This window comes from Tetrao urogallus, assembly GCF_951394365.1.
Source record: "Tetrao urogallus genome assembly, chromosome: 6".
NCBI lineage: Eukaryota > Metazoa > Chordata > Aves > Galliformes > Phasianidae > Tetrao > Tetrao urogallus.
The window spans coordinates 39,464,991-39,492,342 of NC_136819.1; the positions used below are offsets into that span (position 1 = coordinate 39,464,991).

Here is a 27,352-nt window from a genome sequence, read left to right on the forward strand (position 1 = left end):
TCCCCAGGCAGGGGCCAACAATGGCGCCAGGCAGCTGCAGAGCAGAGCCACCCACTGCTGTCCCAGATAGACTTTGACAGGTGCACAGCCAGCACAAGGCAAAAGGGGTAAGAGAGGGGGAGGGTAAACAGCTGGAAATAACAGGAGCTTGCTTAGAAGTGGTCACAACTTATGCAGCAAATTAACAGCCACAAAAAGCTGTGATCCTTAGAAAGCTTTGCTAATCCTTCTGCTATCATTAGCTTTTGGCTGTGGAGCTTGTTTGCCAAATCAGTTTTCCAGCTGGGAAGATGCTGTGTTTTTCTCATCTGCTCTCATGCACACACCTGTCATTAGCAGGGTGCTCCTGTAAGGTCTGAGTATGTAATAAAACTTGGCATCGGGGCTGAAGCACAGGCAGTGCACCTCTCAGCAGCCCCCAATGATCTTGTAGGAGATTTCCATCATTTTGTGCAGAATTTCAATTCCTGTAGCCCTCCCCTGGCATCCCTTGGCTTCCCATTCCATGTTCTTGTCCTTCTTTGTTATTGCTGTTAGTTGAACCTCATCGATATCTTACAGCTCTTTTGTATTTGAGGCATGACAGAGAAAGGCCATGTCCCACCAAGCTCTGCCATTAGCCATGCCAGGAGATGGGGAAGGAGAGGTAAACACAGATACATGCAAAAGTGACAGAAGTGGGTGACACACATGGACAATGTCTCTCTCTACAGTCAGTTTACACCCATACACATACACAGCCCCTGTCTACCAGCATCACCCACCCCTGCTTTTCAGCTACCACAACTCTCACACATAGTCCATATGAAGAAACCATGTACATGTTGGGGATGGACAAAGCTTGGAAAGAACATGAGACCTGAGCCTTCTGCACCATTACAATTGCACAATTCAAGCTGCCAGGATTTGAATCACAATTATAAAAGAAATCCAAAGTACCCTGGTTTGCATTCTTCTGCCTTGTCACCTTCTGATTGGAAATGGCGTCAGGAAAATCGGACTCCTTTGAGCATTTGTGATCAACTGGAAACTGCTGCTCACAACATTCAGAAGCATCTGCATGCACTTCTGCTATTGAAATGTGCTCGACATCACCACATGCATATGATAAGAAAGCAAAGCCAGGCTCCTGCAGCACAGCAGTGAAGGGACCGGAGGCACTCAGCACTCAGTGCAGCATCATCCTGCACAGACAGAACAAAAGGTTCCAACAGTGTATGCTTCAGTCCCAACTGAATGACATCAGCAACACACACATACATAAAGTGCTTTATTGCAGTGTCAGAATAAAGAATTCTCTATGAAATTTTGTAGAAATAAATCTCATATATATTATATATTAAAAAAAAAAACACAATAAACTTATAGAGTGGAGGGTAAGAGATTCATCACTTAAATAGCAGTGGGATGGACAGAATCTTTGATGGCACGTAAAAATAAATGCTTGCTCAATGTCTACTTTTCTTATGGTGCACTGCAAAGCCTCCTGGTGTGTAAGGTGCGAGGGAGGAGCATCACTGTTACATTTTTCCTGCTCCAGTTCATGCCTGTAACCTTCCAATCCACAGGGGCAGCCAGGCAGAACAGCCACTTGGGTTTCAATCAGATTTTTGTAGGGGCCTAATGCAATAAGTGTTTCTACTTGCCCTTGGATGGTAACTGCATTTACTGCAGAAATTACAGTTTCTTTTTTGGGGGGGTTACACTGGTTGATATCCCCAGTATAACCATGGGAGTGGGCAATACCTGGGTAACAGCCCTCACTAGGGCTGCTGCCTTGGAGACCAGTGAAATAAACTGGCTGAGTTACCAAAAGTCTCTTTCTAGATAACTATTTGCAGAGGTCTCCCTTCCATGCACAGGTCCAATACTGTCCATGAGGAACATGTGGTTGTTCGTATTAGTTAAAGATGTCTTATGGGAATTAAATTGCTCTGAAACAGAAGGCACGAAGCTCATTCTTCCACAGCTCAGCACTCAATTTATTTGCTTCCAGTACTGATGCTTCCATATCTGTCAGTGAGCATCCTTGCACACATCTCAGGCTCCCAGAACCGAAATGCCAGATCACTGTCATCCCCTCTGGACCATCTCTTTATGAATTACCTCTTCATAGGAAGCTAGGGAGCAAACAACCACTTCAGCTAGGGAGCATGCAGTAGTGATTTACCATGGTCTGTATTTCCATCCATGCTTGTTGGTTGCATTTTTCTCCTTACTCTTTATGTAATGACTGACATCTTAAGACTGCATGCCCTTTGGAAAATGGACTGCACCTACCTATATTTTGATAGCACCTACAACTGGGGTCTGTGGATCTAAGTGTGAAAAAACAGTTAAATAATTCAGCAATAACCTCACTAGTATTTTCATTTTACCAGCAATGAAGCTCTATTTACTGATGTCTATGGATGCAATATTCCACTAGTAACTGAAGCAAGAGGATCAACAGATACTCAGCTTATAATCCTAGATAGTCCTAGAAAGACTGTCCAAAGAGCTATCTGACTATGGATGTTCACTCATCCTGGAGAAGGCTCTTGGGATTAGGACAGAACTAGCACAGGATGGCCAATTCAAGGCCAGCAGAACCTAGACAGACATCTTTTGGTCTGACAGTGTTCTGCAAAAGAACAAGGAGTAACCAACTGCCCTAGTTGAAATCTCTAGTTCAGAAATTACTCCAGTCTTCTTCCTATTTGCTTGAATTGCTCTTTTATTTCCTCTGATGCAAAAGATTTGCTAAATGAAAGTTGAGAACAGTTTCAGCCAGTTTCAACTACTGAATGCAAAGAAATCAAGGTGCTCAGCCTAACTTTCCTGTGTGAAGTTCAGGAGCTCTGGAATTCCCAAAAACATGATGGGAGACACTGACAAGAATCTGTGTAAGACTATAAAAAAAAAAAAAAAAACAACAGGCAAGACCAAAGTGGCCATGGGGAGTGTCATGATTTGCAGACACCATGTATTGACACTACTAGCATGTTTCTTCCTCAACTGGAACAATGTCTGCTTGTTCAGCAAAGCAGCAAGCCCCAAAAGTAGCAGGGTGCAACCAGGACATGCTTCTCTTGGTTGCCTCTTGGTGAGGGTCTAGGCAAACACCACACAGAGAATGCATTCAGAAGGACAAGAGATGAGCAGCAAACTCAAGAAAGGGCAAAGTCACATGCTCCCAGTGGTGATTTGTCCTCATCACCACAGGGAACTCGGCTCAGAACTTTTTGCTCCTCTTCCAGTAACAGCACCAAGTGGTGGCTTGGCTGCTGTGGGTAGGAAATGTAGGACTTTCTATGCCGGGCCATATTGAACTGGCTTCCAAGCACTGAAGCCTGCTGGGGAGCCACCAGGAATCTGAGACAGAGCAGGGCTGGTGATAGAACTTGCACAGGAGCAGACAGCTTACTCTCCTAAGCACTGAGGTAGAGAGGCTGCAACGCAGACCTGTATGGTTCTCCTGTGAAGAACTATTTCAAAGGTCCACCTCTCTTACACTTTGGCACTGAGTGCTCCCTTTAGCAGCTAAAACCAGAGAGATAAGATGATCTTGCCACAGAAGCCTATGTGGCCATTCATTGCCCTGCCCCACATACGCTCACTAATCCACAAAACCTTGTTAAGCCTCCACCTTTTCCTTCCCAATTGTGAATGCAAATAGCCAAGGAGAGGGGAGGCTCCGTTCCACATACAGTGCTGGGACAGCCCTGTCCCTCTACGAAGCACGATCCCCTCTTGTAGAAGAGGCCAGCACGTGCCAGGGCAGGCACACCAACAGAACCAGGCAGCCCTGCCTGCATCCAGCCAGCTCTTCAGATGCAGCATGACACCAATGGGAACTGAGGCCACTCCACACTGCAGATGCTCACTCATAGCTTGCATTGCAAGACCATGGAGGAGACCCTAGAAAAAGTACAAGGGAGCAGACCCTTTTCCCCTGACACTAGCCCCTGCCTCTCATCCCCTGCACCCCAGCTCTGCAGTGCCCAAAAATGAGCAGGGTTGGGGGCCTGCCCCAAGTGGCACAGCTGGGGTGACACAGTGACAAACTCCTGCACCCTCACAAACCTGCTGGGAGCTGAGATGCCCCACTGAGGCGATGAGACCCTGCTCCACTTGGCCCCACGAGGAGCCCATCAAGAGGGCTGTAGCTCAGCTGCGCCTTAAGGGAGGGTAACACGAGGGATGGCTCCAGCCCTTGCAGCATGGGTCAGGGCAGGATCTGTCAGCGGCCAGATGCGTGGTGGCCCCATGTCTCCTCTCAGCATGGCTGTGGCTAGTATTCCTTGGCCTCCTGCAGCTGGGAGAGGTACTCCTCCTCAGCCGGGTTGTCTGCACACTGCTGCCCATTGTTGGGTGGTCGCACAGCATGGTAACGGCTCCAGTCGCCCTTGCAGAGGATCCAGGGCAACATGTCCACCTTGTAGTGCAGCTCTGGGGAGAACTCAGTGCTGATGAGGTTGGGGGCGCCAGCACCCTTCCCCCGGGTGATGAGGCGAGTGTGCTCATCGTAGCAGCAGTGCTGGGCCGCCAGCGTCGTGCTGTCAAGGGAGAGCATGGAGCGCAGGCAGAAGCGTGCTGTAGGCTTGTAGATGTCCAGGCGCTCTTTGGGGCCACTGGCATCCCGCCAGCGGAAGCTCTTGCCCTGTCGCTCATCCCGCAGGTTGACAGCACTGTAAACAGCCTCCAGGGGATAGGAGCAGGGACAGCTGGGCAGGTCCGTCAGCACTTTGCTGAGGTACTTCGTGAGGAAGTCACTCTTGCAGTTCAGCCACTTCTCACAGCTGTCCACATCTAGGAAAGAGGCAGAAAAAGAGTGAGGGCACAAGCACCCCTCCTTGCCCTGCCACTGCTCATCCGCAGCCTTGCCAGCTCCACCAGGAGACTCCACAAAACTTGGCAGAAGCCACCAGGCTTCTTGGAGGGGAAGGACAGCAGCATCCCGCCATGGCTGGCTTCAACCACTGCAAGCCATGGAGTAGGACCGCTTTCATCGTATCCTTCATGGCTGTGGGAGTCACTGGGTCAGCACTGCCAGCACTGCTGGCAATAAAACATAGCTAAGCCTGCACATGGCAATGAAAGGAGCAAGGTTTGGATACAGACCAGGGAGCCTCTAGGACAGCCCTCCCCGCCAGCTGCATCTTCCCACAGGGTTTTGTATGAAAGCACCCAGGCCCCCAGCACAAGCACGAGGCAGAAGCTGACCTGAGTTGAATAGCTCTGTGGTGTTGTCACTTCTGAAAGGAGTCTCCTCTGTAGGGAAGACTATTTCTCCCTCTGCTCCTTGAGAAGGGAAAAAAAAAACCAACAAAGAATCACAGAATGGCTTAGACTGGTAGGGATGTTAAAGATCATCTAGTTCTAACCCCCTGCTGTGGGCAAGGTTGCCATCCACTAGATCAGGCTGCCCTCGATCCCATCCAGCCTTGCCTTGAACACTTCCAGAGATGAAGCGTCCAGAAAAGGAAGGCAGGCTTTTTTTCCTCCCTAAGGGCACCTCTCCCTCCACTGCTTTGGTGACAGGGCCCTGTGCCTGTAGGAGGAAGACATGCAAGACTAACTGGCCATAAGGGCACAGACACAGGGATTATGCAAATCTCAGTGCATGGAGATGGCTCTCTGTAAACCTTGGGACTGGATTTCAGGCTCTCTGCGAGACAGGTGTGAGGCGTTACACAGGGAGCTGGGGTCTCAATCCACCATCCCTGCACTTTACACAACTGCCTGTGGCACCATGAAGCCCCACCAGAGCTTCTTCATGGAAATAAGCACCCACATTCATTATTCCAGATCATATCCAACTTAGCTAGCTCTTGAACCACGAGCAGTCCTTTGGATAAGAGGGATTTGGCACTTCAAAATCGAGAGGGCAGCCAAAACTGGGGCCTGCACATGGATTTGAGGAACAAGGGTCCCCTTGCTGACCTGATAGGTAGGAGTGTCCCTGCCTTGAGAGCAGACTGCTCCCTGTGCCACTTTCCCTCCCTCCCCATGTTGGCAGCAGGTCCAGCCTGCTGAGCAATAACAGTGGGGGGATCAGCCTCTGCTGGGGTGGAACAGTGTCCCAACAGTGCTTGAACACCAGGATGGCCAAAAACTCACCAGGGCAGCGTGGCAGGTCACAGGTTCTTGACTCTGTTGCTGTGCAGGCATAGCCACAGGACCGTGTCCTCTTCTGGTTGCCACTGCCACAAGTGATGCTGCAAGGAGACCAAGGGCTCCATTCCTCCTCATCTTCATAGTCTGCATGTGGCACAGGATAGGCAGAGAGGGATGAATCTTGCAGAAAGCCTCAGCAGGAAGGAACCAGCAGCCACCCCAGATATTTCTTAGCTCTGCCCTGTTCCTCAGATGCCATTTACAGGACACAGGGCCACCTGCGCTGCCTAGACACATGATGCTCAGAGCCAACCCCGCCCTCACTGGCAGCCCTCAAGCAAAGACTCTCATTCTCACAGCTATGCTCATGGTCTCTGAGACCCAGCCATCACTGCCCATTCCCAACCTCCCTGGTGCTCAAGGTCCCCTGGGCATGGGTGCTCACACTACAGTGAGACAGGGCTGTGGGTGGGCTGAGCAGGGGAGGACAGTTCTGGTTTGCAGGACAGCTGCTGTTGACCATGCTCAAGAGGACTCACCATAATTATATTTTTCTTTAAAGATCCAGTTCTTCTGATTGGGCCACCGCTGCTCCCAGTCATCACCTACTCCACTGAGCATGGACTCCTCCTCCTCATATTCCGCAGTGTAATCTTCTTCCTCTTCTTCATCCTCATCCTCCTCATCTTCCTCCTCATCCCTGTCCCCTACACCCATATTGTCATCCTCATCCTCCTCCTCTTCCTCCTCACTGGGGTCAGTGTATTCCCAAAAAAGAGGCCAGAAGAGGTCCTTGTGGGACAACCACTCAGAGGATGTCAAGGACCAGTCATTGCTTGTTTCCTTCAACAGGTCCATCTCCATCTCAGCCTGAGGATCATCCACCACTTCAATGGTTACCTGGAAGCCAGATACAAGGCAGAGTGGCGAGTCAAGGCACGGCTGATGGCATGGCTGTGGCGTGTCCTCAGGCATAAGGACTGCTCCATAGCTGCTTTGGTATACAGGACTATGAGCACAAGAGATCTCATCGTTCGGAGGGACTAAGCAGGGTCAGAATGAAAGGCACTGTTTGTGGCAACGCTGCAGGTTGGCCAGTGGAGCCCCTCAGAAGCTGAGCTGCTATTTGCACCTGTGACAGTTGCCAAGATACCAAGACACAACCACACAAAGCCATAGAAAGCTGCTCTTGAAAATTTTTCTGTTAGGGAATCACTCAACCCGTATCCCACCCAGCCCCACTTCTCACCTGAATGTTGGGGTTCTGGGCGCTCAGGTCAACGTTGGCCAGCCCTGGCAAGCTCTGCAAGTCCAGCATGAAGGGCAGGCTTTCCTCCTGGCCAGCACCACTGGGCTGGGGATGCACCAGGCTCCTCACCGTTTGCTGAGTGGCTCCACGGCGCCGATGCCGCCGTGGGCCTGCCTGCCCGCTGCGCCGCAGGCCTCGTGCCCTGCCCGACGGTGGCAGCTCCTCGTCCCCGGCTGCACGGGGGTCTGATGAGGCAGAGACCTGAAGGGGGAAGAGGCAGTGAGGATGGCCCCTCGCTCACCCAGCCATCTCCTGAGGGTGGCTGCTGCCCAGCAAAGCAGGATCTGCTCTTCTCTGCCGAACAGTTCTCCTGCCTCATCTCACTGCAGCATGGAGCAGAACAATGATTAACAATTAATTAACACCAAGAGGCCTGCATTGTGCTGGGACCTCAATGCACTCAGGCAGCCTACAGATCTGCTCAGGCTGTGCTTCCATCCCATCAATCACCCTCTCTTTGCATGTCTCTGCTGTCCCACTCCTGGTGCCACCTGGCATTCCACTTTGTTCTCCCTTTTTGGCTGTTTCATGGTTCCTGGCAATGGGTAACATCAACGGCTGCTCATGAGCACAGAGCTGCCAGAGCTCACATGACGGGATTTACAACAAGATTTCTCACCTAGAGAAATCACTCTGTGTATCAGTACTAGTGCAGATGACTTAAAACTAAACCCATGTTGCTTTAAGTAAGTGAGAATTAAGATTCTGCCCAAAAAGGAGGAAACAGAACTGTCGATATAATCAAACTGCCTTTATTTCCTTGGGAAGAATGCCCAGCCAAATACAACAAAGCAAACTACTTGTATGTACTACCAGTGACTGTCTGCCACTGCCACCTCAGTGACACACACAGAGCCCTGCTGCCCAGCCCTGAGTGGCCTGGCAGGAGCGGGCAGGGACCCTCAGTTGCCGCACAGCCAGGTTGGCTCTGTGTCCTCACAGCCCTCACCTCCACACTGGCATGGAAGGGTGTGAATCAGAGGGATGAAATCAGAGACGGAACAAATGGCAAAGCCCTGTCACGGCATGGGTTTCCCTGGGAATTTCCCCAGGGCCCTGCGGCTCCATACTGGGCGCAGAGGTGTCCGAAGCCCCAGCAGCTCTACCAAGCCTCTATTTCTGGCTGCCTGGCTGAAACCCCCTTTTGTTCCCAAACTCTCGCCCTCCACCCCAGCCCAGACGAGTGGCGGGATTAACCAAGAGCGGCATGCCCCTCCCCACGGGGGATGCGGAGAGGCATTTCTACCTGCAATTAGAGCCAGATGGTTTGGAGAAGGACTCCCCTCCCTTTCATCCTGATCACTGGAGCACTTCAAAGGCAGCTGGAGCCCGGCCAGGCTCTCATGAGCACACACAGCCTGTCCCCAGTCCTGTGCCCGCTCATCAAAGCCCGCATCCCCCTCCCCATTCCCGGGGGAGGGAAAAGAGCAGCAGGGACACTGCTGGTCCCTTGGCTGCTGACCAGAGCGGGCTGGGCGCAGGGAAGAGCCTGTGACAGACTTCACCAGATGGGTCCAGAAGAGCAACCCCGCGGTCCCTCCTCGAGGCCTCCAGCCCCTGCCAGGGAGACAGGGAAGGCTGGCCATGGCCTCACGTGCTGGGCAAGCGCTGGCCACACAGCACTGCCCGCAGCACTGGGCCTGGTGCAGCCCTTGGGCACAGCACAGACAGCAGACGCTGGCGCTCGAACATAACAAGCTTAATGGGCCTTAATGGGTAAGCTCCTTTCACAGAGGACCCAAATGTAATACACGTGGAAATGAAGGTCTCCAGCAATGAGATCCGAGCTCACTCAAGAACATCACAGCGACTGAGCCAGGAGCAGACTCTAAGTCTCCAAACTTACACCCACTGCCTAATTCAGATTTTACGCCCAAACAAGCTGAAGAAATTCAGAGTACTGTTCCCACAGGGAAAATGTAAAAGTGTCACAGAAGAGCGAGCTGAGGAAGCGTTACTGGGCAGACAGAGCTCCCTCTGCTCCCAGATGCCTGGGGGCACAAAGACCCCTGCGGGTGTCTGCCTGGGTGGCCCCCACAGGTGACTCACAAAAAAGACCTTGCCTGTTTGCAGCTAAAACAATCCTGTCTACAGAGCCTTTGCATGGGATTTATGCATGAGGTCGTATTCAGCTTGTCCTCTCTAGCCTAAACCTCACCATCAGTAAAATGCAGCAAACCATGCTGTTGGCAATTCCCATCTTCTACCATCAAGAGAGAAAGTCTGCCACCATGCATCAGAAATGCAGAGCGTGGTGCCTGGAAGCCGTCAGTGTCTCCTGGCCATTGCCCAGTTCTAGCCTTCCTCAGTGACCAGCTTGTACTAGCAAAGGAAAAACTAAACTAGGAACTGCCACTTCATCCCTTGTCCACATGATGCCCAGTGATGTCTTATCTGGCTGGGAAAGAAACAGCATTTTGTTCGATTTGTGAACACTGTGCTTAGGCTGAAGGCTATAAAATCAAAGTGGCAGGATCACATTTGCCTTCCTACAGCCCAGGAACTCTTCCCAAGTAATCCCAGTTCTCCCACGTTTAGAGTCACCTAAACACCTCAGGGCACAAACTGAGCATAGGCATTAGGAAGTGGAAGGAACTTGTCAGCAATTCACCCCAGTGCCACACACATTTTGTACCTAACAGGGCTGACAGGGTATACGGAAAAGGTGTGGGGAAAGGCCACACATTTTGAAGAGAGATTAAAAGCTGATATTTTCTCATTTCTAGTCCAAACAGTTCTATTGAAGTTGCTTGGAAATCTGAAAATGTTGAAGAGAACAGATGCAAAACCGTTCAAGGGCACCAAAGATTTCTCCAGTTAAAGACTCATACAATTCATTTGTCAGGTTAAAAAGATAAAACAATCAACTTGATTTCCCACTTCTTTAAGGAAACAACCCATCAGGCCCCAGGGACTCTAATCCAGAACAGAAACACATAATAGGAACCAATGTTAGAAACACATAATAGGAACCAATGTTTGCGAGTCAAAGCCATACAAATTTAGCTGAAAAATAAGAATCATGCTTTGATGCTGTAGGTGACTAACCACAAGAACAAGCTAACACAGAAAGAAGCTTTATCTCTTGTGGAGGCAGCCCTGCACAAGGTACTGGCCCAAACATATATAAAGCATCTGTGGTGGGAAGAAATTCAGCAGAAGAAACCTGACTGTTTCTTCTGGTCTTAAAAACTGCAACTTGGCTGTAAACTCTATGAGACTCTGAATTAACCCTGCGTTAAAAAAGCAGTTTAAAACCTGCAAGCATCATCAAATCAGTCCCTGTGCTAGGCTGTCCTATGACAAAACTTTGCTGCTACCCACATCACCAATATGCATCCCCCCAACAGCATCTCATAGCCGCTGAAAGCTGCCAGATCTCTACATATGAACCCAGTGGCAGCACTCCTTGCACCTCCATGTGTTGCTGAGCAGAGTTGGTCTTTGTTAGCAGGATAAACCCAAGCCAAGCACACTCCAGTCAACTCACAGGGGGCGAAACATCGATGGAACCTGTGCACTGGCACTTGGAGGATGTTATTTCTGCCTGCTCCAATCCCAAGCTGGTCAGTGGGAACATAAACTCACTTAGTTTGAAATCTGTGCACGTGTAAGTCACATGAGAGGCAACATTCAAGTTATGCTTGGGGGTCGTTAACAATGCAGTGAAGAAAATGACACATTTGCTGAAAGCTGTGTGGCACTGTGGGCTATAAGGAATGGAGGTTTTTTTTGTTGCTTAATCATTATTGATTGTGTTGTTTCCTTTATACAGTTTTACCACATTATACTGAAATAAGAATGCAACCAGAAGTATTTATCTTTTCCTGAACAGAGCTGAGCCTACACAAGCATCTTTCTACTCTTTTCTCCAAGCTCCCTCTGACTTTTCAGCATTCATCTTGTGCTTTATTGCAAACCTGACTGCTCATGAACCGGCAATGTACCAAACAGAGACCAGAATTTTCTTTTTTGACAGAAGAGCTCCTGAAGATCACACACCTTCAGCTTCCACTCTTCTTCCATTCTGTCTACGTTCTTACCTGCATGGGGGCTGTAATGCAAGCAAAGGATGGGACCAAGACCTCCCAGCTGCTCTGCTTGCCTTTTCACCTAAAGATCAACTCATGTGAGTTCTTTTTTTGGTTTTCTTTTATTAAATAATGACACAAGCAGCTCCCTTTATGTTCTGGGAGAGCTCTGTAAGTGCTCGTGGAACAGATGAGGCACTTGGTTATCGCTCTGGTGTGGGAAGATCTTGTTTTTAATGGACCAGTAGGAGCTGGCACAAAACAGAGCCAAGCAGATATTGCACCCCCATGTCTATAACTTTCACAGTTATCAAAATACTTCAGATCATAAGGAAACACTCTAATTCTAAATGGCCATAGCCCAGTTGTCCCTAGGAGGGAGCTACAGGAGGCAGCATCAAAGGCTGCCTCACGTCCCCCATTTATTGCCATAACTGTGGAAATTGCAATCTCAGAACTCTTCCAAGGTCTGGGACTACACTGTCTCTAATTCAGAGCCAGACCCAGCAGGGCAGACACTCCAGCATGGAGAAACATGGCTGTGGGGAGTCAGGACACCGTGTGGCTGTGTGCAGGACCAAATGGGGCCAGCAGGATGTCCAGCTGGCACAGCCAAGATATCCCTGCAGCATCTGAGGCCCCAAGCCTTCCTTGTGCTGAGGGACTGCGCTCACAGGCCAGCCCCAGCAGGCCACGCTGCAGGCGGGGGCATCTCGCCTAGAAGGGCCCTCCAGACCCTGCAGCTGCCCAGCTGGCTGGATGCCGGACAGAGCACAGCAGTGGGAGCGGGACCAGGGCCCCTCAGGGACCATGTAGAGAGGGGGACAGGCAGAGCCATACCCTCTGGCTCTCTCAGGTAAACCCCTTGCTTGGGCACATGTTTTCTGTTAACATAGCTGAGCCCTAATTCACATAAGCTCTTAATGTGCCTGACTGAGTTGCCGTTAACTTGTTGCAGCTCTAAAACCCATGTGCTCCAGTAACCATTAACTTGTTCCAGCTAATGACATACATTTGTCAGCCTGGGTACCGCAGCCCTCTGACTGCTCCAGCTGCTGCCTCTTCCACCACTGCAGCTCAGGCAGAACCTTGAGACCAAAACACCCAAACAGAGCAGAGCAAGTGTCCCCGTCCCTCCTCCCCACAGCCGGAGAAGCGCGATGCAGTTCCTGCCAACCAGCCTGGAGTTCTTTCTCCCAAGGAGAGAACAGCCCTGCACAATGATTGCCGCCACAGCTCAGGACATGCTCCTGGCCCAGCTGGGAGCACCAGGGTGCAGCAAAAGCAGCAATAACTGGGAGGAATTTACAGTGCTTTTTTCCCTTTGAACCTATTTCCTTCCCTGGGAGATAAATGCAACCCACAGTCAAGAGCTACTTGGGGCTGCTGGGCAGGTGGGTCACCATTCTCTCGGTGTCTTCATCTCTAAGGCACCTAAGCTCCTCAGGCCAACCTGAGTCCTGCCACACAGGAGAGGTACAGAAGCTGAGCAGCCCTGAGACACAGTGTGCTAGCCAACTTTTACAGCTGGCCATGTAAAAGCATCTGACAGCCTAATGAATGTTCCCCTCAAAAATGTTCTATTAGTAAAGAAGTCCTCACACTTTTACAAACTTCTGTCTGTAATGGGAGCTTTTTTACACAGAAGAGCTGCTGCCTGCCCTGCCCTGCCTCTTGACTGTGGTGTTTTCATTGAGCACCAACAGACCACAGTTGCCACATGGCTGGGAACACCAAGCGGCCCGGCCTGCCTCACCATACCCACGGGGAAGTGCCAGGTGGATGGTTTGGGAATTATTATGAGTGGAAAAACGTTTACTGATTTCATGGAAAGCAAAAGGCTCCTTTCTCCACTCCCAACCCTAAGACACCACCTAGAAATCCCAGATGCATGCCCTACACCAGCTTGCTCATGTGTCACAGCTGCGCTTGAGGGTACTGTGGCTGGAAGCACAACTGCCATCATCAGTCCTTAAGCTATGCAGGAGCCCGATTCCGTCAGCAGCGCTCGGCCCCAGCTCCAGCTGCTGTGGGACCGTGGGGGCTTTTGGTCCAGGCCAGCAAGAGCAGGGGAGATGGGAGTGCTCTCCAGGAACAGTCGCTGTGCCAGGGAGATCCGGGCGATGCCTAGAGGTTGTGCCTAATCCCTTCCCTTCCGTGTGCCTTTTGCAGGAACCCCTTTGATTCTGGCTGTGGGGCCACACAGCCACGTCTGCACAGCGAGAAGGAAGGAGCCCCCGGTGGCGCAGCTCCCCTGCACCCAGCTCCCATTGTTTGCGCCTGACTCGGCCCCAGGGCAGGAGGGTTTTCAACTGTGTTGACTAAGATAATTTGGCACTCCTCAAAAGGAAATTTGCTACAAAGGGTAAAGTACCTCCCTGCGCACAAAGAGTCCCTTTCAGGGCGGAAGGATGCTTCAGTGCACGTTTTGTGCCTGCAAATCCGACCTCTGCCAAGGACAAAGCCAGGGACAAGAACGCTTAATTGCTGAAGAAATGAAAAGGTAAAAAGCACATCCGCAGGCAGTGACTGCCGCTGACGCAGCAGGGCTGCCCGCGCAGTGACAGCAGTGAGGCTCAGGGGCCGGGGTGCCACCTAGACCCTTCCTGTCCCTGCAGTGTCCCCACGCAGCGTGCCTGCACTGCCAGGTGCCGAGGGAACTGGCCATAGCCCGGCAGCTCCAGTCCAGCCACCTCCTTCCAGCACAGCTGACCCAACCTGGCTTGGGATCCCTTCCCTCTGCTTGCAGTGCCAGGCACGCACCACCTGATGCCACACTTAATTCCATGTGCTCCTCCAGCCTGGGCCCCCAGCTGCTTGTGATTTTGATCAAAACTGCCACAACTACTTCATTCAGCAAACAGAACATCTCAGTGCAGAACTTTCATTCCAAACTCTGTTTCCCTTGCTTCTCTCACTGCCGGATGCGATCGGTCAATACCGAGCACTGTTCTTGTTTCCTTACTTCCCATGGGCCCAGTTACACCAGAAGCTTCACAAGCCTATGATCTACAGTCAGTACAGCCCTTGCACTGTCTGGCATTTCTTTTGTTACCATCGTTTATCTCTCATCACAACAGCTTTACTTGCAGCCTCAGACAGGGGAACTCCAACAGCACACTCCTGGATCTCACAGCATGGCCTCACTGCAGGAGACTCACTGCCAGCACAGTGCTGGTACTGCTGCTGTTAAAGGTACCTCTATGCACAACTATACACAGTAGCTGTATTGGTGAACACAAGTTTGGTCACTTCTAGAGCTTGCTTTGCTGTTGTGGTGGAGCATCACTCATTTCATGCTTCCTAGAAGAGCATTGGAACTGATTTGTATCAGTCGGAAAGAATCCAAACATCTACCAACAATGCTCAAAGCCAAGATTTTGGAATCCAGGGAGTTTATCAAAACACATTTTGCACTGAAACCCCCTGACTTCAGAAACAAACAAGGCATTAAGCAAAGTGACGAGCTGTCCCCACAGGGACACGAGCACTCTGAGCACTCTGCTACCCAAACCTGGAGTGTTACGTGTGAGCTGGGGATACTGCAGTGAGCTGCTGCAGAGCCGCCCATGTGTGGCTACAAGGCAGCCAGCCTGCAGGAGAAATCCCTGCTGTTCAATTCATGCTGCTTTGGAGCCCCTGCACCTCCTGAAACATAGCCAAAGAGCTAGACAATTTGTAGATGGCTTCTCTTGTTAGATTTTCAGGCGCGGTTTGGAAGAAAGAGAATGAATAAAAAAGATTCAAGAATAATTAGGGCAAGGCTTTTCTGCACAGTATCGCAGTGGAGAGAAAGCAAATGTGAGCGCTCGATTCATCTTGCAAGGGCTGAAGTGAGGCGCCCTTGCAGGTGTGCAGCATCTAGGACACACCAACAAGGCTGCACCCATAAAGCATGCTTTGCCTGTCCTTCCTGCAACTAAAAGACTTTCTAACTCAAAAGTGCTACAATGGCCTTTTAATTTTTCTGCGTTGCTTTAGCACAGAAAGGCAACTTAGGCTCAGTAGAGATTACAAAAAATCCCATTTAAATTTAAATGAAGAAAAAATGTTTGTTTTATTTAAAGATGTTTAATTAGAATAAGTCATCACTCTGTAACTGTTTAATAGCTGTGGCTGTCCATCTGCCCCGCTCCATCACTTCTGTTTTTCTCCTGCGGGCCCCTTCGTCCTGCCCACATCTGCAGGGCATTACCCACAGTGTAACCAATACTCCAGATGTGGCGGCCCTGCTGCCATAGAGACCGGACCTATCGGCTCTTCAACACGAACCATCTGTGCCTATGACCCAAAATCACTCCCGCTTTCCTTAACCACCGCACTACTGCACTCGTGCTGTCTGCTGCAGCTCATGCTAGGCACGACTGCTCTCAATTCATCATGGAGTCATCACAGAATCGTTTGAGTTGGAAGGGACCCTGAAAGGTCACCCAGTCCAGCTCCCTAGCACTGAACTTTCTTGCCTACGTGCGCCAGAAACAGAGGACTCCCTCTCAAAACGCAGCTCCCACGTGTTAGTAGACACGGGACAACACCGACCACCTTCTCCCCGCCGTGCTGCGGCGTGTGGGAGCGCAGGGCTCCGCTCTCCGTCTCACCCGGACCTCCGCCCTCAGAACTCCGCGCGTTGGATGCCTGCGCTCCTGCAGGAAGCGGGACACGCTGTGCGTGCTGCTGCGGTCCTCGGCACGACGCTCCCCATTCACGACCAACCACCCTGCGCCGTACCTGAGAGCCGCGCTCCTCGCCTCACACCGCTGCGACGCGAGATACCCGCGAGCGGCCGCCGGCAGCAGCGGCTCTCCCCGCTGCCGCCCGTAGTCACTGCAGGGACGGACCGGCAGAGTCGCAGCACCGCGGGCCGGGCCGGGCTCCTCCGCTTCTCACCTGGGCCCCCGCGCCACGCCCGTCGGCCGCGCTCCCCGCTCACCTCGGCCAGCTTGGAGCTCCTCTCCCTGGGCCCGCCGCGCTGTCTGCTGACGGGCAGCCCCCGCACGGCGGCCACGAGCGCTGTCAGCAGGACGAAGCCGAGGACGAGCACCACCCTCCCGCCTGGCAGCGGCATCGCTCCGTGACTGTCCAGCGCCGGGCACGGCGACCCTCGGTAGGAGCGGGGAAACCGACCAGAAGGAAAAAAATATATATATAAAAAGTAAAAACAATAACAACAACAACTACTACAAAAAAACACGGGCAGGAAAAAAAAAAAAAAAAAAGGAAAAAGCAGAAGCGCAGCCGGGGCACGACGGGCTCGCCTCCCGGTGCCGCCGATGCTGAAGGGCAACTCTGAGCGCTCCGCAAGTGCGTGCGGGAGGGGGGAGGAGAGGGCTTCGCCTCCCCACCCCCTCCGGGCCCGCGGCACTCTGATTTCTTCCTCTTCTCCTCCCCCACCGGAGTCACTCCCCGGGGCCGCCGCTCCTCTGGCGACGCCGCGTACCGCAGCACCGCCGCCCGTCGCGGGACGGCTCCGGGCCGGACCCCGCCGCGCCTCCGCCCCTGCCCCGCTCGGGGGTTCCGGGCGTCCCCGGGCCGCCCCCTCGCTCCCTCCGAGCGCGGCCCCTCCAGGGCTCCGCCGGCCGCTCCTCCCCTCCCGGCGGCGGCATGGCCGCGGGCCGCCGACGGGCTCTCCCCGGCGCTGCCCCACCGCCGGGCACGGCCCGGGGCTCTTTGTTCCGCGGCGCTCCCTGCCGCCGGCTCGCCTCCTCGGCGCCGGCCCCCGGCACCGAGCGCTGCCCCGCGGGGGACCCCCGCACGGCGCTAGGGCGGCCGCGGGTCGGCGGGGCCCGGCCCGGCCGCGTGACGCGAGGAGGGCGCGGCGCGGCTGCAGTGAGCGCGGGAGCGGCGCCGGGCGGAGGGGCGGGAGCGGCGCGGAGGGGGGCGCGGAGCCTCCGCCGCCCCCGAGAAGAGCTCCTGCGCGGGATCGGCGAACGGCGCTGCTCCCTCTGAGCGCCCAGCTCACCCAGCCCTGCAGACGGCATTAAGGAAGAGCAACCAGAGCTTTTCTTTTTAAACTCTTTATTATGCAGAACATAGAATATAGTTGAATGGATTCTTTTTTTCCCAAGCAGTTTTTTTTTTTTTCCTCCAGTTTTCTTTTAAAACGTGCATTGTTACCTCTTTAAAGTCAATGTACCATCCATTTATCTTTTCCCTGACCACACAGCATCCAACCTCATGTTAATCCCCAGTGTAAAAAAAACTAGACATCTGGCATAAAATATTTGGGGGGGAGCCCATTTAAAAATTTTATCTAAAATGTTTTATCTACAAAAGAATCCAATAGATATGTACATTATAGCAACACAGAGGCATAGGAACACAGTGCAATTCAGGATTAAGTGCCGTGACTCGGTAATGCTGCCCAGGGCTCGTGGAAACGTGGGCCACCATTGGCTTCGGGCTGATGGCCCAGAGCCTCAGGCTCCAGTGCTGCTCACCTCTCGCTGTTCCGACAGCGGAAGGCTGGGGCTGTAGTTAGCTCAGTATACCGGTAGGGGGTAGCAGAAACGCTGTCTGGACAGCATGAGATTTGGCAAATAAAAATAAAAACCAGCTGCTCTGGTGCACATTTTACATCACCGAGGGTATTTCTGGAACTACACCAACCTGTGACATACTCAGGTGAGACCCCGTCACCTCCTGCTGCAATCGTTGCTAGCTGCCACTGCTGCTGACATCACCAACCCTCTCAGTTATCCTCATGCTTGCAGCGGCCCAGGGCCAGTCACCAATGTTTACTACATAGGAACATCAGTGCAGAGCTGCACTGTTTTTGGCCTTAAATATGCACCTCCCTGCTCCTTAACAGCTGCTGCCTGGGCTCAGAAAGCAGAGCTGGCCCTTTCCCCTCACAAGGAAACAGGAGCACATATTGCTTAGCTAAGAGCACAGAGTATTCTTACACGGCTTAAAATCCACTGCATCTTCCAAGGTCAGTTTTAATTTTACTTCTTCATACCAAGAGTCACAGTTTAAGGCCTTCAACACACAGTCATCAACTCCTACACCCACCCCTTCCGGGGATGTAAACAGTGTCTGCACCAAACACCTCTCCTCTGTCACAGATAAAGCACAGCACTCACACAAACATGGCTGTGCTCTAAATTCACAACCCAACCCTTAAACAGACAACTTGCGAGACAGGGAATGCTTGCAGGAACACAAGCTATCACAGTGACATATGAGGCTCTGGGTTTTGTTTTCTTCCTCTTAAAACTTTGAGAGACAAACTTTGGTGCTTTCCCAACTGGTGTCCAACACCAGCTCTGAAGCCAGCAATTCCCCTGCTGAGGGATGAGTATGAGGCATTCACTGATAGCTCAGTGCTTCACTACCATTAGAAAAGAACACCACTACCTCTGAACTCCAAACAAGCTGCAAGCCACACAGATCCCGGCGTGCTTGGCTTTCACAGGCTGCATATGAACTGCAGCCATTTTCACTAAGCAATTTACTCAGTGCAGAGTAAATCTGCACAAGTTCCATTCTGTGATGAATTGAGGGAGCTCATGCATTCCAAATACAATGCTGCAAGATGTTCTCTCAGAAGAAGCACACAGCTCACGCTCACAGCTTTTCTCTAACCTCTCTTATGATCTGCCTGAATAGATCATATGGCTTCTGGTGAGAAGACAGGTATAAGTAAAGGATGTTTTGAAGGTAAAGAAATAAATATTTGCGCAGGAAAAGTATTTGATTACTCGGCATGGAAAAGTTTTAGAGAAGTATCCCTCTGGGGCACTGAAGTTGCATTCCTACCTTAAGGATCCTTGTTCCAGTACTCATGAAAAATCCCTGCACACTGAGAATTACTGACGACCAACTACCCCCTTCTCCACCCCTGCTGTATCAGGAAGTCAGATTTCCTTCATCCACACAGCACAGGGCTGGATCACTGATTTCACTGGAACACTCCCCTTTCCTATTCTATTTGAAGGTGCAGCAGGTTCCACTTCTACATTTTTTAAAGAGACAGCAAAAGAGGACAGATGATGTGATTCCTTCACTAAATGACTTCATCACCTTAAGATGCTTGGTTGGTTCACTCCTGAGATTTTGCCTAAAGCACAAGCATACTACACCACCAAACCAAGAACCAAAATAGTTTTAAAGATGCTATTTCAAAAGGAAAAAAAAAACAGAAACTGGAAGTTAAATACACCGTATACATATATTATACATGAGTTCACATCTTGTGTAAAAAAAACCGAAAGCAATTAAAAAAAGCAGCCCTGAATATTTTGTTACAAACACAAACAGAAAAAAAACCACCCTACTTTGTTTCCACTCTGCCAAAGAACTAAAAAAAAAATTAGAAAAAACACAAATCAGGCTCCTCAAAACAAAGGTCTCTGATTTGCAAAGGCCAGATTTTAACAAGCATCAGATCTCACACTCTTCACTGATGGGAAATAAGAGTGTCTATTTTCTTAAAAGAATACGATCAGCAGCTTCTAAAGTCTTCTGAACTTCTATCACCCAGCTCAGCAGAGGCAAACTCTTTCTTGCTAAGTTCTTTAGAGAGGCATGGGGAAAGTAACTACTGTATATTTATGAATAAGTTTAGACAATGTACAGTACAGGGCAAAATCCTTTGTTCAAAAGTAGCTTTCATTTTCCTTTGAATTTTGTCCCTCTTAAGAAATACCAAGAGTCATTTTCAATTAGAATGTCTCAAAGAAGTTGGCAGGGACTGGAGTCTATTTCTCAAGTAGCTTTTCTTTGTGATCTCTCAAGATTGGTTCTTTCCTTTTGTCCTAACAGTAGAAATGAATGGAGACGGATTTCTCGTCAGTACATAAACATCAGATCAGCAGTCCTCCCTATACACCACAGTGACGGTGTGCATGCTATAGGCTTACCTACCACAAACCAGCAGTGGTCTGCTCCTTCACCTGTGGGAGCAGAGTGTTTCAACAGGTATGAAATGATTTTCCTGGCTTTCAAGCTCGGTGAATTGTTTACACAAAAATGCTCCATTGTTAGAAATATTCATTTTCAGGAGTAGTTTTATGAGGTACCAGAGTTCAGCAAAGCAGGTTCCCCTAAATAACCGCCTTCTGGCTATGTTAAGGTTGGAAATGTTGCTTTTCCAAAAGGACATGGCAATGAAATGTGACCAAGTAGTTAGTTTGCAAATGCTACTAATGGCCTGGATGATTCCTAAAATGTCTTTGAAACCTGGAATTCAAAGTCCTATGCAGACAGCATAACACAGAAGAAAAATACTTAAAGGCTGAAGTTTAGCATGAACACCATCTCCTCAAACAAGTACAACTGGGACAAGCACAACAGGAATTCCAACATGGTGATTTATAACTTTAAAACACTGACAGTTCCAGACCCATTACATAGGAGTTATTTGGATTATTGAGATTTATTCAGCCATTTTCCTCCTGTCCAAAAATAAGTTGCCCTAAAAACTGAATTTCAGGAACAAGATTAAGACTGGAGACTTGTACTGTCTGCTATTACCATCTCTAACTTAACACATCACAAAGTTCAAATTGGCTGACCACACTGCAGATACAAGCATGCTGTACATCTCAGAAGGCTCAACAACTCCCCACTGATCCATGGCCTATGTCTCTGAGTCAGCTGGTTTTGTCAGCTCAAGCTGTTCCATTTTGTCAACAGTATCAGGAGTGGAGTCAGGAATGGGGATTCCTGCACTAACCTCCTCTTGTTCTCTGCTACAAACAAGAAAGGAAAAGAACAATTCTTTGAGGTAAAGCTGCTTCAAGTCAGAAAGCAGGTCATCTGCTGGAATGTCAGAGCTTGTCCTGGGCAGAATGCAGGTGAAAAAGGTCGAATGTTAAAGTAAGCTCACGTAACTGCAGTTTACTCTGTGGCTGAACAAATGAGATTACTTCATAGCTAGCAAGGCTGCACATGCAGGTTACAGACTTCTTGGGTTGCACACACCTTGCTCCAGAAGGCCAGCAAATCAGCATTAGGGGACTGAAACAGAAATGGTTAACCCAAACCTATTCTGATAGCAGTTTTAATTCTCATCTAATTAAATTTATGAAATGCAATGGTAGAAGTCAAAACGGTGTTTCTAATTTTAGCTATATTAAAAAGATCTACAAAGATGTGAAGATATTATGTAAAAGAGAAACCAATTCTGCTTTAATCAACAATATGTACTTGTGGAACTGCTTGGTTCCAGGGACCAAAGAGCTCTTTCCCTGTTACTTGCAAGAAGGAACATAAAATAACTTATATAAACACCACATTACTTTGGACTGCAGTTTGCTTTAACTTTAAGATGAAGAATTTGTTTAAAAACTTCTGCAAAGAACATCATGCTAACCCAAACCCAAATTATGCAGTGTTAAAGCACTAGTATTTTTGCAGATAATCTGTATGCCTGGAAGGAGGAAAGAGTATGTAAAAAGGAAAAAACAAAACACACCAAGAACTATACTGCAACTGATCCTGGTCGTAACATTTTTGGTATCACTTAAGCAATCCATTTTGCTTACTGAAAAAACTCAAGACACAATGACTATGATATAGTCCATCTCCTAGGTGTGCTAAAGCAAAGGAGGCTATTCAAAACTTCGATCAGAGCAGGACAGTGTGGAATTTGGAAAGAAAAGATTAACAGCAATTGGCTCAGTGAACATTGATTTGATGTCACAGTAACAGAAATACAAAAAAATAACCATCTCAAACTAATCACAATTGTGAAGACATTTGCTTTTCAGGGAAGGCCTACATAGACATGATATACAGCTACCAACTGAGACTTTGCTGGCTAGCTGAAGCATTTTGATACAGATCCAGGCTGTTCATACTCTCTGCATAAAAGCCTTGCACAACAAGAAAATCCCATACATGACAAGAAACAGTGAATTAGTGTGGCAGAGGGTAGCAATCATTCTTTCACAGACCTGTATGAGATAAGTAGTTCCAATCCATCATGTAAGTCTGATTATTCAGAGGTCCTAGACTTAACAAGCAGCAGAACACTTGCTATAGTTTACTTAATTCCAAGAACATCTTTCCAGAACCTAGCAGCTACTAGATATGCTTGTTTGTGGTTTCATACTAGTTCTAAAGCAAAGACAAAGAAATGCGAAGATGAGAAATCAAGAAAGCAATACACATTAAGACCAGCTTAAAAAACAAAACAAAAAGCCACAGAAGTATGTCAGACAAAAGACGAATCATCCCCATTTTAAAATTCACTAGCAACAATACAATCTCTCCATCACTTACCCTATTTGAAGAGGATAATTATTGTCAAACCCAGGAGACAATCTGGTATCCATACTGGGAAGGAAAAGTAGTTGGAGTCCCAGAAGTCTTACTGCCTGAGACTTGTAAAACTAAATAATGTTTGGGAACAATGGTCCTGTCAGTGATGCGTCAGCAACACATTTATTTTAAAAAATGCTATATTCAAGTTTTAAGCAAGTAACAGCAAAAGAAAAAAGCTTTGGTTGATTATCAGTCTTGTTAAATATGTCAAAGTTAGCAATCAACAGTTTCTCTAGGAAGTCTCCAATCAACAGACAGGTCAGCTCACCCCTTACTACAAGGTCAGACATGTAGCAGTGACACTGGAAATGCTGCCATGCCAGCATCACACATGCTCACAACATCTCAGCCAGCATCTGGGAGGCTATTGGTGCATACAAAAACTGAGCTCATCAGTCACAGCCACCGTGGATTGCTGTGAACTTACTGAGACAAATAAATAAAAAAAGCAACGTGAAGAAATAAAGCCAAGCACCTCTAGGGCCAGACCCTGAAGACACATGAATCAAAGCTTTTTTTTTTTTTTCCTCCTTCTCCTCTCTCTATTTACAAAATGCCATTTAGAGTTGATGGTGGCCACTTCAGTATTGAGAGGAAATGTCTTTTACACTAAGCAGTCAGAAGTGTGTTGTTCACAGACTGTGGCTTGCATGCCACAGAGTGTCCCACGGGGGTATGTCCCTCCCACCAAGGCATATGGAGGGAGATCAGTCTTCTGTTTCTTCATATGTAGTCTCATCAAATGGCCGGTCCAAGAGAGGTACCAAACGGTGACGGGAATATTTAAGTTGCAAAAGGTCCCCAACTTCATTGATTTCTTTTAAAGCCTGAGAAAGAGACCACAGTGTATCAGCAGGGAAAACAAATGCAAGAAAGCTATCAGCACATCTTCCTTTCTGCATGCCCACAGGCCAAGTGGAAATTTACCAGACTAGAATGATGTAGCTTCAGGTACGCACAATTTTTTTGTGTTTTAATATTTGGCAGACTCCAGACCAAGTGAGTGGCACAAGTAATTTCACCAACAGTGACTCTGAACATACCTGAGTATTCCAACTCCAAAGCACAAACATAGCAGCTAGCAATACTACTTTAATTTTCACTGTCAGCCTGATTAAAGCCATGCCTGTCCATACATGGATCAGTTGAGAAAAAGCAGTCCTCCATTTCTGGGGGGGGTTAAGATAGCTGAAACAGGAAAACGTACTTGAGGTTTGATGCCTCTTTTTCTATCGTTCAGTATGAAAATACTGTATTTGTTGGTATACTATATACTACTAAAATACCATAATTTTTGTATTACAGGATAGTGAAAAATAGCATATTTTATGCTAGCAGCTTTTCTTGGTGTATTTTAAAATATCTGTATTTGATTAGACTGAGTTGCCCATGTGCAATTAGAGATGTGCTAAGTATTGTATGGGATATTTTTTGTCAAGGAATGAAAAGCCATTCTGAATAGGACCCCAAGCATTTTTTTCCACCTGGAAAGAAGCTTTCTCTAACTGTAGCCATAGAGGGACACCTAGCCAACTCGTGGCCAAGAGCACTGCTAATGAGCTTGCAAAACCTTTCACCATATGACCTGAATGCTAATCATTTGAAGTTCTACAGAAGTCAAGCACTTGCTAGCATAAGAAATGAGGAAAGTCCCTGCTCAGATAATCACAGAATGGCCAGGGTTGGAAGGAACCTCAAGGATCATGAATCTCCAACTCCCCTGCCACATGCAGGGCCACCAACCTCCCCATTTAATGCTAGATCAGGCTGCCCAGGGCCCCATCCAACCTGGCCTTGAACACCTCTAGGGATGGGGCATCCACAACCTCTCCGGGCAGCTGCTCCAGCACCTCACCACTCTCTCTGTAAAGAACTTCCCCCTGACATCCAACCTAAACCTTCCCTCCCTAAATTTCAAACCATTTCCCCTTGTCCTGCTGCTATCTACCCTTTCATAGAGTTGAATCTCCTCTATAATGATGCAATCTCTTTGATAAGACACTGGCTCACAGTAGAATTTGTTAGAAGTCAGACCTTAAGCTTCTATTTCTCTGGAGACCATCCCTGGAACAAGGTGGTAAAAATAAGTCAGCTGTTGAAGATAAATGTGCAACAGTATGTCATACTAATTATCTATCTTATCCATGGTGAGTGACAAAGATATGTGCAGAAGATGACTTCCAACTTAAGTGAGATTTCTGAACTCCCAAGGCTGGCATTCTGCACTCCCTTACATTTTAGATTTGTTCAGATAGGTACGTTCAGCATTCTTTCAGAATGCCATTAATTCAACAACAACACTCCACTTTTAACATGTTCTGGGTCAAATGCCTATCTCTTGAGAATAGCTGGCAGATGGAGGTTAATATCCCTACATGCTTTTCCTTCCTGGATGAATAGTCCAAGTTCTTATTTCTTTAAACAACGGCCCCTCATGCTTGTTATATCTGGCAGCAAGAACCTCTCCATTCTAAAATCTGGGGGAATGACAAGACCAGAAGTTAGACCTCAATAAAAACAAAACCAAACAAGAGCGTGGGCACAGTTTGCCAGAGCTTAAAGACCCCATATGGAAACAATTTAAGGTTAATTTCTGTTGAAAGAGTCTGTTAACTGTTATTCTTGAATGCAGATTTAGGATTTTATTAATTTAAAACAAAAAAGGACCATGTGACTAACGAAGACTACAAAAGAAATGGCATTGGTGAACTCTGATTTCAAGAGTGTAATATATATTATTCATCACTAAAAAGAAAGCACCAACCCACAGGGATGCAGGTTATGAAGGACCTCACTCTGATCCTGAGCCAAATATTTTCAGGCAGGAAAGTTTTATTTACATAAAATGGTTAAAATTGTAACTGAGAACTGTTCCCCATCACATGGTTTTATTTAATAAGAACAAGGAAGCATTACAAATATCAAGTATACAAGTATATATCTTATACAAGTATAAGATAAGCTTCTCCCCTTGCTCTGTACTCAGATTAATTTTATTTACAAAAAAATGCCACAATAACAGCATTAGTATCCATGCACACATGGATGGGCTACCAAGTTCTCTGTACCACTGACTTGTGGAAACTGTGCCAGCTCTCTCCACTTCTACTCACTTCATTTATTTTCCTCTTGGATATCGTTGCCACAGTTCAGCAGAGGGAACCCATCTGACCATGGTCTTAATTACTAGCTGCCTGAAGCTGATTCTGTTTCACTGTGTCAGCAGAAAAGCAGAACACAGTCACTGACACAAAGACTTGCTACTTATTAACTCCACTTGCCATTGTTCTGGGTTCAGGGCATGCAGTCACTTTAAACTCCAAAGCACTTCATGCCAACTTGGAACAAAGCCTTCACACACCAAGATAAAAATCAAGGTTTCTTCATTCACTTCAAAATTCATACATTTTGTCCTGGATTAATTTTCTTAGGCAGACAAACCCCAATATATTAAACAAGCATCTTCCTTGGTTTGGAGCATTTAGCACCTAGATGTATACTTTAGAAGTGAGTCCTCAGAGCTAAACACACAAAACTTTCTGGAAAGCTAGAAGACATGTAAGTAGACTGATAAGAAAAGAGCGCTTTTTTAAGCAGAGTAATAAAAATTGCAGATTGGATTTAGAAGAGAGCAAGTATAGTGCCTATAAATACCCTGTGAAACCAGCCAGTTAGTCACCAGGAGAAGACAGAGTAGCAGACAGCAAGATGGTGTGATTGCTCAGATAGCATCAGCACATCAAGTTTGCGCAGTTTAAGTTGCAGCTCACCGTGCAGGAATACGATTTCAGAGACTTACATTTTCTTTTTTCCCCTCCTCCCACCTATTTCCCATTCATTCTCCTGTGTCTACTCGATCAGAAGCTATTGCTCCCCCATTTGTTTCAATGCACTCATTTCTAATGCTATGCTCCAAGTAATTTAAGTCTAGTATTACTGATTTTACAATAGAGAAAAGAAAGAGAAGGAGAGAGCTCTCAAAAAACAGCATTTCAGAATTATTTAGAACAGAAACAATTTACTTAGCATAATTACAGGAAAAGTAACAGGACAAGTAGCTGGGAAAGGAACCCCTTTAACAGCTGGTTGTTGGAGTGTCAGGGTGGAATCCTTCAGGTCTTAAAGGGCAGAAATAGTTTGAAAGCAATAAGTACAGCACCACAGATATAAAGCAAATGGTTCTACTGGTACAGAGCTGCACCTGATATACTTATCAAACTCTACATGCTACTGCCTTACTACTCTTCCTAGCAAATCTAAAATCAAGAAGGGCCATTTTTCGCTACTGATGTGGAAACTGTGTGGCAGCTAAGGATTAAAGGCTTAAAACTACATTTTTTTGTTGTTGATATGCTGGTAAGGATTTGCTTAAACTACAACTCCTATTTGCTGTTCACATTATAAAGCGTCTCCACCCGATCATACCTGAGCACTGGGCACAAGTTCTCCTTCATCATTCTACAATAACTATTCCCAACCACCTTGTCCGTAATAGGCTTGGAAATAGTTTCAAGGAATTTTTTTTTCTTCATCATCCTTCCAAGGATCAAGGTGAGGTTGTCCAGCCTGCAGTTCCTCTGATCATATTCTTGTCTTTCCCCAAGCACCTCTTCCAATCAAATGATCTTTCACAGAGCTAATTGAG

The 27,352-nt window shown here is 48.2% G+C and overlaps 2 protein-coding genes across 2 annotated transcripts in view; both read right to left on the minus strand.

Annotated features, from left to right (window-relative positions):
- Positions 1-4,273: 4,273 nt before the first annotated feature.
- On the minus strand, positions 4,274-16,504 carry ISM2 (isthmin 2; the record flags this gene model as incomplete). The annotated part of the gene is made up of 6 exons (XM_079536769.1): positions 4,274-4,791; positions 5,206-5,283; positions 6,103-6,243; positions 6,639-6,999; positions 7,349-7,609; positions 16,370-16,504. 6 exons carry the CDS (start codon positions 16,502-16,504, stop codon positions 4,274-4,276), a joined length of 1,494 nt encoding a protein of 497 aa, XP_079392895.1.
- Positions 16,505-23,414: 6,910 nt separating this feature from the next.
- SPTLC2 (serine palmitoyltransferase long chain base subunit 2) overlaps positions 23,415-27,352 on the minus strand; it is a gene marked incomplete at both ends in the record, with an annotated part of 63,145 nt that continues 59,207 nt past the window's right edge. Inside the window, one exon of the mRNA XM_079536808.1 lies at positions 23,415-23,534. Within this exon, the coding sequence (XP_079392934.1) occupies positions 23,415-23,534 (120 nt within the window). The remainder of the gene's footprint in view (positions 23,535-27,352) is intronic.